General features: G+C 48.3%; 1 protein-coding gene across 1 annotated transcript; it reads left to right on the forward strand.

Annotated features, from left to right (window-relative positions):
• The first annotated feature begins 8,668 nt into the window (after positions 1-8,668).
• On the forward strand, positions 8,669-12,603 carry LOC136586731 (cathelicidin antimicrobial peptide-like). Its single transcript, XM_066584918.1, has 4 exons — positions 8,669-8,888; positions 10,607-10,711; positions 12,117-12,200; positions 12,285-12,603. Exons 1-4 carry the CDS (start codon positions 8,697-8,699, stop codon positions 12,489-12,491), a joined length of 588 nt encoding a protein of 195 aa, XP_066441015.1. The 5' UTR covers positions 8,669-8,696; the 3' UTR covers positions 12,492-12,603.
• The last annotated feature ends 5,704 nt before the right edge of the window (positions 12,604-18,307 follow it).

Genomic DNA, 18,307 nt, shown 5'->3' on the forward strand with positions numbered 1-18,307 from the left:
AAATCTCAGACCTTTGAAACTTGTAGGGGCCAGGTCCTTACACCAGAACACGTAACGTCGTAGATGTCTCCCTTCTCAAGATCTCATGTGTAAAACTATCTTTTGCTCCATATCACAGTCTCAGTCCATTTAGTTCCATGCTGTAACTCTTAGGCCCCTGGTCATCAGGGCCCTTTCGGTCCCCTTGGTAGCTCCCCAGTATGGGGAAGCAGCCACTCACTCTGCAATCTGTAGAGCCCTGCGTTCGTCACTTCCTCTGCTGCTTTGATGTGGCTCCTCTCACTGCTGCTGCCGGTGGCCCTTTAATAGTCACTGCTGCTGTCTCTGTCCCTCTGAAGGGGTGACCACGCTCTCCAGGTTACGTAGTGTTAATTACCTTTTATACAGCATCTGTAGGCACAGAAAACATTCTCAGTGCCTTTCCAGGGGGGCAGGGTTTAGCCCCTTTCACTTTCCGTATCATGGGGCAGTCTTCAGGGTAGTAACACGCTGGCTGTATCACTGTTGCATCATGGAGGGGTGGCCCTACAGCACGTCCTCGGGCTCTCACCATGGTGCCTGAAGCACTCTTGCCTCTGTCTTTACTCCCTGGTTGTCACACTGGCCCCGCCGTGTACCAGGCAGGGAGAGGGATAACGAGTAGATCCTGGACTGTAGATACGAGCGTCTGTAAGACCGCATGCACATGGCAGAGCCGAATTCCGCATGTGGAATCCCACACGTACCTGCTTTCTTGAAACTTCATCTGTACTGCGGTTAGTCAGCATGGCTCACCATCAGACATGCGCAGTACAGATTTTTTTACTCCGGCTTTTCCTGCCGCGGGTGAGCCGCAGGTTGGACGGCATACATTGAGTACAATGGAAGCCATTAGTGAGGGCACCGCAGGAAAATGAAGCATGCCGTGATTTTTCCTCCACGAGCGGAGACAGCAATTGGTTTCCACTTGGGTGCATGAAGAATTACTTTACTATAGTATGCTTTGGGCGGTATTTGCAGCCGAAAACAGAGGCAGTCGCCCGCTCCGGATTCCACAATTCAAAGCCACCCATGTGCATTCGCCCTAAACTGCTGTAGCACAGAGCGGGAGAGCGGAGCTTTACTCCCCCTCTGCAGCACTATTTGATAATGGTTGGTTTCAACAATTGCCACATGCAAGATACCAACATGGAGAACACACAAAAAAGGTGGAGTCTAGAGATGAGCGAACGTACTCGTCCGAGCTTGATGCTCGGGCGAATATTAGGGTGTTCGGGATGCTCGTTACTCTTAACGAGCACCACGCGGTGTTCGGGTTACTTTCACTTTCATCTCTGAGATGTTAGCGCGCTTTTCTGGCCAATTGAAAGACAGGGAAGGCATTACAACTTCCCCCTGTGACGTTCAAGCCCTATACCACCCCCCTGCTGTGAGTGGCTGGAGAGATCAGATGTCACCCGAGTATAAAAGTCGGCCCCTCCCGCGGCTCGCCTCAGATGCCTTGTGAGTTAGCTGAGGGAAAGTGCTGCTGGTGCCGGAGCTGCTGTAGGGAGAGTGTTAGGAGTGAGTGTAGGCTTCAAGAACCCCAACGGTCCTTTCTAGGGCCACATCTATCCGTGTGCAGTAGTGTGGAGGCTGCTGTTAGCAGTGTTGCCCTTTTTTTTTTTTTCAAAATCGGCTGTGCAGAGCATTGCGCCCTGCAGTAATACTACAGGGACAGAAGTGGTGGTTAGGCAGGGAGAGTGTTAGGAGTGAGTGTAGGCTTCAAGAACCCCAACGGTCCTTCTTAGGGCCACATTTAACCGTGTGCAGTACTGTGCAGGCTGCTGTTAGCAGTGTTGCATATATTTTTTTTTTTTTAATTCGGCTGTGCAGAGGATTGCGCCCTGCAGTAATACTACAGGGACAGAATTGTGTAGGCAGGGCCAGAAGACATATATTATTGATTGAAAATAGTCAGTGGGCCTTTTCTTTAAAAAAAAAAAAAGGGAAACATTCTATTTGGCCTGCCTCTGACAGTCCTCAGCGTTCTGGGTACGTGTGTGGTGGGTGGAGAACGTAAAGAAATCATACGCAGCCAGCTACGTTTAACAGCAGGCTTGCGCCAATTTATTTCCTGCCTGGGAAATCAAATCACTGGTAATACAGCATGCTGAGGGGTAGGGGTAGCCCTAGAGGACGTGGACGCGGCCGAGGACGCGGAGGGCCAAGTGAGGGTGTGGGCACAGGCCGAACTCCTGATCCAGGTGTATCGCAGCCGACTGCTGCGCGATTAGGAGAGAGGCACGTTTCTGGCGTCCCCACATTCATCGCACAATTAATGGGTCCACGCGGGAGACCTTTATTAGAAAATGAGCAGTGTGAGCAGGTCCTGTCGTGGATGGCAGAAAGCGCTTCGAGCAACCTATCATCCACCCACAGTTAGGCGCCGTCCACTGCTGCAAATCCGAATCCTCTGTCTGCTGCTCCTCCTTCCTCCCAGCCTCCTCACTCCATGAAAATGAGACATTCTGAGGAGCGGGAAGACTCCCAGGAACTGTTCTCTGGCCCCTGCTCAGATTGGGCAGCAGTGGTTTCTCTCCCACCAGAGGAGTTTATCGTCACTGATGCCCAACCATTGGAAAGTTCCCGGGGTCCGGGGGATGAGGCTGGGGACTTCCAGGAACTGTCTCAAGACCTTTCAGTGGGTGAGGAGGACGATGACGATGAGACACAGTTGTCTTGCAGTGAGGTAGTAGTAAGGGCAGTAAGTCCGAGGGAGCAGCGCACAGAGGATTCGGAGGAAGAGCAGCAGGACGATGAGGTGACTGACCCCACCTGGTTTGCAACTCCTACTCAGGACAGGTCTTCAGAGGGGGAGGCAAGGGCAGCAGCAGGGCAGGTTGCAAGAGGCAGTGCGGTGGCCAGGGGCAGAGGCAGGGCCAGACCAAATAATCCACCAACTGTTTCCCAAAGCGCACCCTCGCGCCATGCCACCCTGCAGAGGCCAAGGTGCTCTAAGGTCTGGCAGTTTTTCACAGAGACGCCTGACGACCGACGAACAGTGGTGTGCAACCTTTGTCGCGCCAAGATCAGCCGGGGAGCCACCACCAACAGCCTCACCACCACCAGCATGCGCAGACATATGATGGCCAAGCACCCCACAAGGTGGGACGAAAGCCGTTCACCACCTCCGGTTTGCACCGCTGCCTCTCCCCCTGTGCCCCAACCTGCCACTGAGATCCAACCCAGCTCTCAGGACACAGGCACTACCGTCTCCTGGCCTGCACCCACACCCTCACCTCCGCTGTCCTCGGCCCAATCCAGCAATGTCTCGCCACGCACCCACACGCTCAAGCGTTAACCGTCCACATAGCCAAACTTATCAGCCTTGAGATGCTGCCGTATAGGGTTGTGGAAACAGAGTCCTTCAAAAGTATGATGGCGGCAGTGGCCCCGCGCTACTCAGTTCCCAGTCGCCACTACTTTTCCCGATGTGCCGTCCCAGCCCTGCACGACCACGTCTCCCGCAACATTGTACGCGCCCTCACCAACGCGGTTACTGCCAAGGTCCACTTAACAACGGACACGTGGACAAGCACAGGCGGGCAGGGCCACTACATCTCCCTGACGGCACATTGGGTGAATTTAGTGGAGGCTGGGACAGAGTCAGAGCCTGGGACCGCTCACGTCCTACCCACCCCCAGAATTGCGGGCCCCAGTTCGGTGGTGGTATCTGCGGCGGTGTATGCTTCCTCCACTAAACCACCCTCCTCCTCCTCCTCCTCCTCCAACGCAACCTCTGTCTCGCAATCTAGATGTGTCAGCAGCAGCAGGACGTCGCCAGCAGTCGGTGTCGCGCGTCGTGGCAGCACAGCGGTGGGCAAGCGTCAGCAGGCCGTGCTGAAACTACTCAGCTTAGGAGATAAGAGGCACACGGCCCACGAACTGCTGCAGGGTCTGACAGAGCAGACCGACCGCTGGCTTGCGCCGCTGAGCCTCCAACCGGGCATGGTCGTGTGTGACAACGGCCGTAACCTGGTGGCGGCTCTGCAGCTCGGCAGCCTCACGCACGTGCCATGCCTGGCCCACGTCTTTAATTTGGTGGTTCAGCGGTTTCTGAAAAGCTACCCACGCTTGTCAGACCTGCTCGGAAAGGTGCTCCGGCTTTGCGCACATTTCCGCAAGTCCCACACGGACGCTGCCACCCTGCGCACCCTGCAACATCGGTTTAATCTACCAGTGCACCGACTGCTGTGCGACGTGCCCACACGGTGGAACTCTACGCTCCACATGTTGGCCAGGCTCTATGAGCAGCGTAGAGCTGTAGTGGAATACCAACTCCAACATGGGCGGCAGAGTGGGAGTCAGCCTCCTCAATTATTTTCAGAAGAGTGGGCCAGGTTGGCAGACATCTGCCAGGTCCTTCGAAACTTTGAGCAGTCTACCCAGGTGGTGAGCGGCAATTCTGCAATCATTAGCGTCACCATTCCTCTGCTATGCATCTTGAGAAGTTCCCTGCAAAGCATAAAGGCAGACACTTTGCGCTCGGAAACAGAGCCGGTGGAAGACAGTATGTCGCTGGATAGTCAGAGCACCCTCCTGTCTATATCTCAGCGCGTTCAGGAGGAGGAGGAGGAGCATGAGGAGGATGAGGAGGAGATGGAAGAGACAGCTTGGCCCACTGCTGACGGTACCCATGCTGCTTGCCTGTCATCCTTTCAGCGTGTATGGCCTGAGGAGGAGGAGGAGGAGGAGGATCCTGAAAGTGATCTTCCTAGTGAAGACAGCCATGTGTTGCGTACAGGTACCCTGGCACACATGGCTGACTTCATGTTAGGATGCCTTTCTCGTGACCCTCGCGTTACATGCATTCTGGCCACTACGGATTACTGGGTGTACACACTGCTCGACCCACGGTATAAGGAGAACCTTTCCACTTTCATTCCCAAAGAGGAAAGGGGTTCGAGAGTGTTGCTATACCACAGGACCCTGGCGGACAAGCTGATGGTAAAATTCCCATCCGACAGCGCTAGTGGCAGAAGGCGCAGTTCCGAGGGCCAGGTAGCAGGGGAGGTGCGGAGATCGAGCAGCATGTACAGCACAGGCAGTATAACAGTCTTTAAGGCCCTGGACAGCTTTATGGCTCCCCAGCAATACTGTGTCACCGCTCCCCAGTCAAGGCTGAGTCGGCGGGAGCACTGTAAAAGGATGGTGAGGGAGTACGTAGCCGATCGCACGACCGTCCTCCCTGACGCCTCTGCCACCTACAACTACTGGGTGTCGAAGCTGGACACGTGGCCTGAACTCGCGCTGTATGCCCTAGAGGTGCTTGCTTGTCCTGCGGCTAGCGTCTTGTCAGAGAGGGTGTTTAGTGCGGCTGGGGGAATCATCACAGATAAGCGTACCCGCCTGTCAACCGACAGTGCCGACAGGCTTACACTCATCAAGATGAACAAAGCCTGGATTTCCCCAGACTTCTCTTCTCCACCAGCGGACAGCAGCGATACCTAAGCAATACGTAGGCTGCACCCGCGGATGGAAGCATCGTTCTCTCTCACCATCCAAAACGGGGACATTTCTGCTTCATCAATCTGTGTATAATATTCCTCCTCCTCCTCCTCCTGCTCCTCCTCCTGAAACCTCACGTAATCACGCCAAACGGGCAATTTTTCTTAGGGCCACAAGGCTCACTCATATAATTTTTCTTAAAAATTTGTATACGTTTCAATGCTCTTAAAAGCGTTGAAACTTTAACTTGAACCAATTTTTCGGTAAACTGGGCTGCCTCCAGGCCTAGTTACCACTTAAGCCACATTAACCAAAGCGATTAATGGGTTTCACCTGCCATCTTGGTTGGGCATGACCAATTTTTTATGAGGTACATTAGTACTGTTGGTACACCAATTTTTGGGGGCCCTCACCTACAGTGTAATCATACTAATTTCTATGTTCTTCGCCTGCACTCATGGTACAGAAAGGTGTGTGTGTGGTTGGCCTACACTTTAGCTACATAAATGTAACTGGGGCCTTGTCTATACTGCAGCTACTGAAATGTGAAAGAGACTGTTATCTCCCTAAACTGCTGCAATGGGAATGTTACTGGGGCCTGTCTTGAGTGCTACTATTACTGAAATGGAACTTTGACTGCGCTCCCCCTATACTGCTGCTAGTGATATGTTAGTGGGGCCTGTCCCTAATGCTACCGCTGAAATGGTAATAATTCTGGGCTCTGCCTATACCGCTGCTAATGGTATGTCACTGGGGTGTGGAAACAGAGGCTTCACAAAGACATGATGGCGGCGAGGCCATTTCCCACCAACGCTGTTACTGTTAAGGTGCATATAACAACGGACACGTGTAGAGGACACATACTGCCTCCAAAACATCCCCCTCCTCCTACAACAATGAAAACATTATTGGCAAATACCATTGCATTGGTCCGTCTGGTGGCAGTCCAAGAATTTCACCTTTAACGACACAACAAGAGAGCACCACCACCATCCCCCCGCCACGGCCCACTTAATCCTGGCCACATTCCGAAAACCAACTACATTAAACCGCGCTACTAGGTCCGCAGTCACCACCACATTACCACCAACGAGGTTAGTGTTAAGGTACATATTACCAGTCAGACTGGGGCATGCAGGTTGGGCCGAAGCCCACCTGCATTAAGCACAACATTACTACCTCAGCTGTGTTGGGCAATGCAATGGGATATTTTTATGTACCGCCGGTGGGTTCCAGGGAGCCACCCATGCTGTGGGTCCACAGAGAATTATAAATGCATCTGTTTCCACTTCTAAAGAACCCCAGTCTGACTGGGGCATGCAGTGTGGGCCGAAGCCCACCTGCATTAAGCACAACATTACTACCTCAGCTGTGTTGGGCAATGCAATGGGATATTTTTATGTACCGCCGGTGGGTTCCAGGGAGCCACCCATGCTGTGGGTCCACAGAGAATTATAAATGCATCTGTTTCCACTTCTAAAGAACTCCAGTCTGACTGGGGCATGCAGTGTGGGCCGAAGCCCACCTGCATTAAGCACAACATTACTACCTCAGCTGTGTTGGGCAATGCAATGGGATATTTTTATGTACCGCCGGTGGGTTCCAGGGAGCCACCCATGCTGTCGGTCCACAGGGACTTCACAATAGGGAGTTGTACCTGCCTGTGTCTATGAATTAAAAAGCCCGGTCTGACTGGGGTATGCAGACACCTTGACAGAATGAATAGTGTGTGGCACATAAGTTCCCCATTGCTATGCCCACGTGTGCAGCTCCTGATGGCGGTGGCACAGGATTGGATTTCTCATTGCTTCTGTACAGCATTGTGGGCTATCGTCCCGCCCCTTTTAAAGAGGGTCGCTGCCTAGCCGTGCCAACCCTCTGCAGTGTGTGCCTGCTTTTCCTGTGGCAGACGCACTTATAAATAGACATGAGTGTGGTTTGGCCTGAGGGCAGCTGAAGGCTGGGCAGGGACAGTTTGGTGTGCGCTGTGGACACTGGGTCGTGGGGGGGGGTTGGGCAGCATGTAACCCAGGAGAAGTGGCAGCGGAGTGTCATGCAGGCAGTGATTGTGCTTTGTTGGAGGTAGTGTGGTGCTTAGCTAAGGTATCCATTGCTAATGAGGGCTTTTCAGAAGTAAAAGTTGTTGGGATGGGGGGGGGGGGCACTCTTGCCGGTATTGTGGCTTAATAGTGGGACCTGTGAACTTGAGATGCAGCCCAACATGTAGCCCCTCGCCTGCCCTACCCGTTGCTGTGTCGTTCCCATCACTTTCTTGAATTGCCCAGATTTTCACACATGAAAACCTTAGCGAGCATCGGTGATATACAAAAATGCTCGGGTCGCCCATTGACTTCAATGGGATTCGTTATTCGAAACGAACCCTCGAGCATTGCGATAATTTCGTCCCGAGTAACGAGCACCCGAGCATTTTGGTGCTCGCTCATCTCTAGTGGAGTCCTTTTGCCAATACGTGTATCTTTTTCTTCTGCAGACGACTTTGGTTTGGCTTATATTCTAAGTCCTGATACAAAACCTTTTGAAAGGTCAGACATTAACTTACAGGGAAGTCACCTTGCAATAGTTGGCGCCGTGGAGGCACTTTTCAATCCCCCATTTGCATACCAAGATGTCGAAAAGTTTGCTCAGCTCCGAAGTTATATCTATTTGGGCGACAACCATATTGGTCATGACTTTAACCCAACTTTCTGAGAGTCCTAAAAGGCAAAGATTTATAGTGAAATGGGTCATCCAGAGTTAAAAAAAAACAAAAACTACTTTCTTCCAAAAACAGCATCACTGGTTGTCCATTGGTATGTATAAGACTGAGCTGCAATACTACACACAACCCCGTAAACAAGTGCAACAATGTTTTTGGAAGAAAGTAGTTATTTTTGTCTAACTATTAGCAATATAGATAATGAGAATACATCATTGTACAACCGGACAGATTTGCCATTCAGGACCCCAGCTTTCCCAGAGATGGATAAAACCAGATCATCATCTTGAATAATCAGTTCCTGTGTTATGTTCCCTTAACATCGTCTAGGAATTTTGGTGACTTTCTTCTCCACTTCTGACTGTAAATCCTCAGGATGTTGTAATAGCAGTAATAGCAGAACATCCTCTGTGCTGTAATCTTGGTTTCTCCTTCTCAGTGCAGACGATTTAATCATTTTTCCAGAAGTATAAAAGCGCTTGAGTCGTTCAGTCCGAGACCATCACACAACATGGACAAGTATCTGACACTGGGTTTGGTGCTGGGAACTATTGCAGTTATCCATGGCAGGCTGTTGCCCACAATGCGGTGGAGTGAGGACGATGTCTCTCTCATGTGTCTGATCAGCACTGATTACTACAACAAGATGTCTGGAGAGAGCGCCCTCTACAGGCTCCATGGGAATGACACAGAATACAGGATGGTAAGTGACTCCATCATGACACAGATCTCTGATCCTGCATCTGTATTTAACATCTCATTGGTTATGAAACACTAATGCATTTAAGGGGTTTCCAAGCAATGTGATATATATCGTGATAACTGGCAGAGTCTGAATTAATAAGTTAAGCCACAGCCCTTCTACCCAATTTTTGAAACACTAGTAGTGGTAGAGTACGAAAAAAAAAAATTATGCAAGAACAGCACTTACACCAAAATTGCAACTTTTTGATGGCATGCGTCTAGAGCAAGTTAAATATTAAATCTTTTATTGCATACTATTAACCTCTCATCAGAATTGGGCGAGCTCTGTTCATTCTGCAGGAAAAAAGCATTACAGTTTAGGGTGGGCAGAACTTGTTCTACTTTAAAAATAGCTCCCATTTGATGTCATTTTAAAGCATTTTAAAGATTATTGGCTTTAAAATGATACCGAAAGCATGTTAGTAGCCCTTATCAAACCGGAGTTAAAGCTCTTTGAAGTGGAGTCGGGCATAATGAATTTACAGCTGTCATTTTTTAATGTGTGTGAGAGAGGGAGGTGGATGGGAGGATCAGCAAAGAGGATCTGTGATTGTCCTGTATATATAATATCTTTCTTCCAAGGAGAGAGATGACATGATTTTTTTTTAGCACCACCACCACCGCTAATCAATCAGAAAGCACATTTGCTCTCTGATTGTCCCATACAGGGTTTTTTCCCGAAAAAAGGAGTGAAATGATGAGGACTTCATCTAAATCACTCCCCTACACAGTTTAACCCTGCAGATGCTGCAGTCATTCATTGCTGCCCATAGCAACTAAACATTTTCACAGAAAAAAAGTTTAAAAAACTTTGTTTCCCTTACCCAAGGTTTTAAATATTGAAAAAAAAAGCCTATATCTATTTGGTATTGCTACACCCCGTACTATAAAATATTACATTTATAAAGCAGGGAAATTGTAAAAATAAATAGAAAATAGCCATTTTCTCATCATCTCACTTTCCCTACACAGGAATAAAAAAAATATGTAATAATTCAAGTTAGTACCAATAAAAGCTACGAGTTGTCCCACAAAAACCAGTACTGATACAGCTCTGTCAACTGAAAAATTAAAATGCTCTGGTCCTGAGTGTGGTGCCACACAAAAAGTATCTGCTGAAAGAGACACTGTATATTGGCCAGGCGTGAAAACCCACCGATATACGTACATGTGAATAAGCCCTAATGTTGTATTTATACCACACTGTGAACTACGTCAAAATATACAATTGAAAAAGTGACAAATTTGGGAGGGTTTTTCCAATTTTAACATGACTGCTGGAGGGTTAAAACCAAGAAACTGGACGAAAACAGTTGAACAGTTGAGCAGAACCCAGTTATCAATAGTCGCAGGCTAATATATAAGCCTTGTATCGATGTTAGGGCTTTTTCACACTTCCTTTAATTTCCATTTGGCATTTCCGTCCCTCTGTTCCATTTTTGCATAAGAGAGACAGAAATAAAAACGGAACTAAAACGGTTCAGTTTTTTACCCAATTAATTTCAATGGCATTAATGAAAAATGGAAATACTTTTGCTTCTATTACCTTCATTTCCGCTTTTTTAAGCAAAACAAATAGCGCTGCAGACTGCTATATATGTAATAAGCCCCATGAGAGCCAACAAGTGCATTACTTCATGTGTCAAAATCTGAAGGCAGGATTCTTCTATTTTATAGAATGAAACGTTTTCTTTTCACCAACTTCATTTCACCGTAAAAGAAACTTTGTGTCAGAAACCAGAGGATGAGGCGACCGATGACTGCGCATTTATAGAAGACGGGGTACGTATGTCATGCCCTACAGTACAGTGAATAATGGTATATGTACAGCGTAAAAGTCATGTGGTCATAAAACAGAAGGATACAGACAGAGGCGTAACTTGACGCTCCCGGGCTCCGATACAAAACTTGTAACAGGGCCCCCAACTATAATGCTTTACTCATAGTACTGGGCTCCCTATATGGAGAAGAGAGGCCTTATGGGCCCCCTAAGGCTCCTGGGCCCGGTGCTACCGCATCCCCTGCATCCTCTATAGTTACGCCCCTGGATACAGATTATATATCACATTTTGTTGCAACCGGGGGATTCGTCGCTCTCTGGGATCGCCATCTTCCGGATTTAGACGCTTGGCACACAAAGTTTCTTTTCAAGCTTGGTTCCGTCCGGCTTTGTTGTGCTTCACAGCAAATACTTCTCTACATCACTTTACATCAACAAAGCGCAAAGATTAACCCTGGCCATCTACCCTCCTACTATACATGTAACATCCACTAGGGCTCAGTCAGATAGCCGTATATACGTAGGGAATAGGATCTATTGTTTTAAATTGGTACATTTAAAGCTGCATATTTTTCATGTGGCTTTTGGTTGTGTGGGAAAAAAAAACGCAGCATGTCCTACTTTGGTGCATATTCTGCACCGCACAAGCCCATTGAGGTAAATGGGCTTGGGTAAATATGCAGTGAATATGTAGGAAACCTACATATTCACTGCATGTTTTAATGAGAAAACAATGGCTTTTTTGCATATGTATGTATGTCCGAACGTGCAGGTGGCCTGGAATACGCAGGGAAGCAGCATTTTTGGTCCACAAATATGCTGCTAATTCACGCAACTAAAAAAACACTCATGCCTGTGTGAATGAGTCCCAACAGTCAGACCTTGTGCCCAAAACTTCACAAGCCATTAAACTGCACAGGGTGCGGCCTTTACCCTATCATGCACCACAGTCACTGCCATACAGCGCCCACAGGCCTTTTTGCACAGTCGGTCTCTCTCTCTACCAGTTGTCTGTTCCTCTTCTAGAATGCCCTCCCAGATGAAGTATAATTAGCAAGCACCAAAAGCAGAGAAAAGTCCTTCTCTACCAATGCTTTTTCTAAAATGTAGTGGCTTAATCATCATGTATTATATATATATATATATATATATATATATATATGTTACAAAACTGGTACAAACTTTACAGTTACAGTAACAATTCAATATGGATAGCAAATACTACAGAATCCAGCCTTAGAGTATCAACCTATTGTGATAGTAAGGCTCCCTGAAGTCATACTTAACTTGTCTCCACACGTTATTAAAGTCTCCAGTGTACTATACGTCTACACCCCACTATGGGGCTCTCAGCATGCATCATGTAATCGCATCTGTAGTAACCCTCATCTGGAATATCCCCCACAGCTGGTTAAATCGTGCGCAGCCTCTTTCATGATGGAAGATGATCGAGATGTCATGGTGGTGACTTGTGACAACGTGACTCAGCAGGTACAGTTGCGGCACATTTATCACCATTATGTCATAACCTATCACCAGTCATCAGCTGAACATGCTCTATGTCTTCTTAAACAGAGATTGCGAGTGAGGAGATCAAGGAACGGTGGAAGAGGCAACGGTGGACGAGGCAACGGTGGACGAGGCAACGGTGGACAAGGCAATGGTGGACGAGGCAATGGTGGACGAGGCAATGGTGGACGAGGGGGTCGGGGAGGAGGCAGGACTGGATCTGGATCCTCCATTGCAGGAGGTGGCAGTAGAGGAAAAGGCAGCTATGCTTAAAGTTTGCAACTTTATTTGGTGCTTTGTTTATACAATGTAGCCATATTTTTGCTTCTACTTGATGTCAATAAAGTTGCGGATGGGCAGGATTCACCTGCTCCTTCACATGTGCAATGGATTGCTAAAGTCAATGAAATTAAAAGACTTGAAGAACAAACAAGTTGGGCTAATAGAGCACATGATAAATTTAGAGCTACCTGGGATCCTTGGTCTGATTGGTTTAAATTTAAATATCTCCAGTGATCTAAATGGTTTCACTGGAAACGTAATTGCTATATTATTGAGTTACGTCTTTACTTTTATGCTATTGCAATGGCCGAGCCTAGTGTACTAACGTGAGGGAGAACCACGAGGTTTGCAGAAGGGTTGTCACTTGTGGCCTCTCCGGACAGTGACGTCAAAAGTGCTCTGCTTGGGGGTTGTGCAGCGATCTGAGGAACGTACTGTGGTATGCTTAACAGGAAGGCCTGTTTTGTCACGTGTGATGCCAGTACTCCAATTGGACCCTCAGGATGGAATGCTGATGAAATAATTGAGACCATTCCAATAGCTGGCGATAGTAATCTGGGAGTACGCAGATTTACTGGAGTTGGCATTGGGTAAAACAGTTGAGTACACAATTTTTCACAATGGTACTTGAGGTGGTACAAGAATGTGCAGCAGTATGCAGTAGATTAAACACGGTATAGAACAACAATATTAACTTGCTTTAGAACTGACTACAACACTCTCTCCTTTCCTTTATCTGAAATGGTTTGAAAGACAATTTCCCCACTGGTTATTTTTACTGAAGGGATGATTAGAGTTTAGTGAAGTGAAGATAGAGCCGAGTTTAAAGTGGCTGTTGGACTAATCCTGGCTTTGAGTTCACCAGGTAGTCTTAGACTCACTGTTTAGTAGAAGACCGATCTTGGAAAGGCTCTCCTCCTCTCTGCTCTCGACCCTGGGAAAACCCCATGCTGAAACTGTCTGCTCTTGCTTGTACATATGCCTCCTCCTCTCCGACGCTGACTGCAACCTCCTCTCTCTCACTCCTGTCTGAGTCTGCCTAACTGTTTACTGACTCTTTCTTTTATAACAGGTCTTTCCTTCCCGCAGTTTATGGACTCCTCCCACTGCTACATAGGGATTAGTATTATAATTCCCCGCCCTTAGACTCTGCACCAGTGAGCTTGAAGCTGACTGTCAGCCAATAGGAAACCAGCTGATATCAGGATAAGCTCTAGGCTTAGAAGAGAGGGAGAAACAGGGTTTCTCTGATGTACAACACCTTCAGTCAGGTCATATGCCCTGGGCGCCAATCCAGCAGTATAAGATACCAGCTGATGCTGTAGGCATCTATCACTCTTATACAGTAAAGCAGTCATCTGTGTCTGGTGGATGCAGCTCCAGCAAGTATCTAAAACCAGTGATTCTACTTGTGTGAGGAAAGAACAAAAACTACACTGATAACAACCTTATATTATCAGTACAACTGTGTGTAGAAAGATGTGCGATGACATGAATGCAATGATCATCCACAGGTTCTTCATCCCTAGTGTGAAGTAGAAGTGAAGTGGCTCCTGGATGGTTTATCTTCTGTCTTCCAGTGTGGTTACCGCATTTTGCCATATTTAAAGCCAAGGATATTACCCCTGAACGTTACCTATCTTGGCACCCTCTATATCATGCTCTGTAATGATGCCACCCGACCAGTAAGCCACCAGCCTGGCTGGTAATTAAGTCCCAATGCCAGTGCTGCCATTTATTTTTTAGCGGGCACATTGCAAGTAAAAAATTATGCCTTGTGAGCACATCCAGCCGAGCAGCAAGTACTTTGCTCAATCAAGCAGCTCCGGTCTGACCCCTCCTCGGCTCCTGGCGTCTATGCTAGGGTAGGAAGCAGGGTCTCTTCATATAGCAGCCGTAGTGGCCAGATCGCAGCTACTTCAATGGGTAAAGAATAGAGATGAGCGAGCACCAAAAAGCTCGGGTGCTCATTACTCGAGTCGAACTTCCTGCGATGCTCGAGGGTTCGTTTCGAGTAACAAGCCCCATTGAAGTCAATGGGCGACTCGAGCATTTTTGTATATCGCCGATGCTCGCTAAGGTTTTCATTTGTGAAAATCTGGGAAATTCAAGAAAGTGATGGGAATGACACAGAAACAGATAGGGCAGGCGGGGGGCTACATGTTGGGCTGCATCTCAAGTTCCCAGGTCCCACTATTAAGCCACAATAGCGGCAATAGTCCACCCCCCCCCAACAATTTTTACTTCTGAAAAACCCTCATTAGCAAGGCATACCTTAGCTAAGCACCACACTACCTCCAACAAAGCACAATCACTGCCTGCATGACATTCCGCTGCCACTTCTTCTGGGTTACATGCTACCCGGCCCCCCCCCCCCCCCCACACGACCCAGTGTCCACAGCGCACACCAAAGTGTCCCTGCGCAGCCTTCAGCTGCCCTCATGCCACACGCTGGCCTCATAGCCACACCACCCTCATGTCTATTTATAAGTGCGTCTGCCATGAGGAGGAACTGGAGGCACACACTGCAGAGGGTTGGCAGGGCCAGGCAGCGACCCTCTTTAAAAGGGGCGGGGCGATAGCCCACAATGCTGTACAGAAGCAATGAGAACTCCAATCGTGTGCCACCTCCGTCAGGAGCTGCAAACGTGGGCATAGCAATGGGGAATCCATGTGCCACACACTATTCATTCTGTCAAGGTGTCGCATAGCTCAATCCACACTGCAAGGGGAAAGCAGTCAGCGCTCTGCCCCCTACCCAAGTCAGTCAGTGCCTTTGTGCCAGACAGGTCAAACACCGCAATGGGAACTAAGTTTGCACCAACAGCATAAGTGGGTCCTAGGAAACCCAAGACATGAACAAAAAATTGATCTGAGCGGCCAAACATGGCAGACTTGCACCGAGCCCACGGCATAGCCCTCGGCCCACAGATTCAGCAATCCTAGGCTGGAAGCGGACTTTCACTGCACCCAGGACATAGGCCTCTGCACAAACCCTCAGCAATCGCGTGCCTACAGCGGACTCCAATGCTAGCGTAGCTGTGCACGTCTCATTAGCGCTGTATTGCTCCTGTAGTTTGTTCCAATGCAGTGCCCCGGATAGTAGAGCTAACGTCAGATTAAATACAGGTGGGCTTCGGCCCACACTGCATGCCCCAGTCAGACTGGGGTTCTTTATAAGTAGACACAGGCAGGTACAACTCTGTGTGGACCGACAGCATGGGTGGGTGCCAGGAAGCCACCGGCGTTACATAAATAAATCCCATTGCATTGCCCAGCACAGCTGAGGTAACGTCAGATTAAATGCAGGTGGGCTTCGGCCCACACTGCATGCCCCAGTCTGACCGGGGTTTTTAATACATAGACACAGGCAGGTACAAATCCCTAATGTGAAGTCCGTGTGGACCCAAAGCATGGGTGGCTCCCTGGAACCCACCGGCGGTACATAAACAAATCCCATTGCAGTGCCCTGGACAGCAGAGCTAATGTCAGATACAATACAGGTGGGCTTCGGCCAACACTGCATGCCCCAGTCAGACTGGGGTTCTTTATAAGTAGACACAGGCAGGTACAACTCCGTGTGGACTGACAGCATGGGTGGGTCCCAGGAAGCCACCGGCGTTACATAAATAAATCCCATTGCATTGCCCAGCACAGCTGAGGTAATGTCAGATTAAATGCAGGTGGGCTTCGGCCCACACTGCATGCCCCAGTCTGACTGGGGTTTTTAATACATAGACACAGGCAGGTACAAATCCCTAATATGAAGTCCGTGTGGACCCACAGCATGGGTGGCTCCCTGGAACCCATCGGCGGTACATAAATGTATCCCATTGCAGTGCCCTGCTCAGCAGAGCTAACGTCAGAAATAAAATACAGGTGGGCTTCGGCCCACAGTGCATGCCCAGTCAGACTGGTAATATGTACCTTAACAGTAACTGCGTTGGTGGGATTGTGGTCGCGACTGTGGACCTAGTAGCGTGGTTTTATTTAGTTGGTTTACGGAATGTGGCCATGATTAAGTGGGCCGTGGCGGGGGGATGGTGGTGGTGCTCTCTTGTTGTGTCGTTAAAGGTGAAATTCTTGAACTGCCACCAGACGGACCAATGCAAAGGTATTTGCCAAGAATGTTTTCATTGTTGGAGGAGGAGGGGGATGTTTTTGAGCCAGCCAGACCCAAGATGGACACACCCACGGAGAGATTTGTAGTGTTGCCTACAGGTCCCATTGGTGGACATTTTGCAGCCCAGGCAAGAGCTGTGACTATGGCCACGGGGGAGAGAGGAACCGCTGCTCCCCTGGATTGTGGTCCATAGGGACAATCAGCTGGCCCGCACACTAATACCCCCGGCGTTGCATCCCTTTCTTAGAGATTTGAGGACCCGGGGTTACGTATGCATTTCAGTGCATTTGAGCACTTGTTTCTGTGGAGGGAGCTGAGACCTCCATTCACCAGCCAGCCAGGGGTAAAGGAACTGAGCACTTCAGCCATGCCACCCAGGAGGGTGGAAAGATATCTGCGGAATCCGGACAGTCCGTCCTCTATGATATCCCTGGGGATCAAATCCTGGGGCAGTATGCCGTCCCCCACAGGCTGGTCCACAGACTCAGAAAGCGGTGAGATTTATGTCTCGCAAACATAAGGGAAAAAAAAAAAAACTTTGTCCACTTTCTAAAGATTATTTTGAAACTAGACACTTTTAGTAAGAGACATTACTCTTTTTTCCCCCGTTATGCCCCTTATAAAGAAAGGATTTTAAAGTAATACTCAGTTATTGACTGTTTTTCACATTGAAAAGTTGAATTGTTTGCAACGTTTATAATGTCCAAGTAACGTGTAGGAGGAGAAGTAAAGGGATGTTCTGTGTTTATATTTCATTTGCTCATGCTCTCTGAAGTAATTTCTTCAAAGCCATTTATATTCCCATGCATTTATGACTACTTTAAATATAATTAATGCAAATTTAAAAATGCTAGATTAGCTACTGTCACCGTGTGCATGAACTTCATGCATGGTATGATTGCTTTGTGTGTGTATGATAGGGGGACACAAGAAACCTCCAAAGTCCCGTCTCAGTGTTAGCAGCCCGTTCCAGCCTGTCTCAGGGGGCGGGGCCTTCTGTTCACCTTCTCACAATCACGGACAGCAGTATTGACGTAAACGACTGACTGCTCTCAGATATTTTTGCTCTTTTTCCTGCCAGCCATCCTTTCATATTTGTGTGTTTGGTACAATGTGTTTCCTTCTCTAAAAAGACAGTGATGTTCATGCCACTGATCTCATCTTACCAGTCTTTGAAGCAAAGTGTTATGTAGGAAGCTCCATAGCAATACTAGTGATTTTGAATTCTGTTCACCCTAGTAGATTTTCTCAAATGTACTTGAAAGTCATAGTTCTTACACGCCGTCATAAATAAAAGCCACACATAGAAATTGCACTTCTTTCAGTCACAGTACACTAGGAGTGGGTACATCCTTACATATAGGTAACCAGGGGTAGGAGCTGTGTATACAGGTTTCGTCTTGCACACTCCGTGACTGAGCAGAGTTCTTAAAGGCGATGAAAGTAATGCACTTAAGCTGGCCCAACTCCGGATATATACACTGTGTTTTGGACGGGCCGGGGTCGGCATATAGGCATAAGTAGGAGGAGAATCTGTAGTGGCCCAGCACATCATCCTGGTCTCCTCCATAAATGTCATATATGTTTGTCTTATGTGAACGCACTGTGCAAAATCTGTCTTTTCATTTCCACTGTGTGAGTTGCACAGCTACGGTGCTCGAGAGGTTAATTTTAATAAAATCCA

Source organism: Eleutherodactylus coqui, chromosome 12 (genome assembly GCF_035609145.1).
Source record: "Eleutherodactylus coqui strain aEleCoq1 chromosome 12, aEleCoq1.hap1, whole genome shotgun sequence".
Taxonomy (NCBI): domain Eukaryota; kingdom Metazoa; phylum Chordata; class Amphibia; order Anura; family Eleutherodactylidae; genus Eleutherodactylus; species Eleutherodactylus coqui.

Bases quoted from the DNA above. Each gene is read 5' to 3' on its own strand.
- LOC136586731 (XM_066584918.1), top strand. From the start codon at position 8,697: ATGGACAAGTATCTGACACTGGGTTTGGTGCTGGGAACTATTGCAGTT. The intron at 8,889-10,606 runs GTAAGTGACTCC...TCTATTTTATAG, and splicing joins ATGACACAGAATACAGGATG to AATGAAACGTTTTCTTTTCA. The intron at 10,712-12,116 runs GTACGTATGTCA...TATCCCCCACAG, and splicing joins GCGCATTTATAGAAGACGGG to CTGGTTAAATCGTGCGCAGC.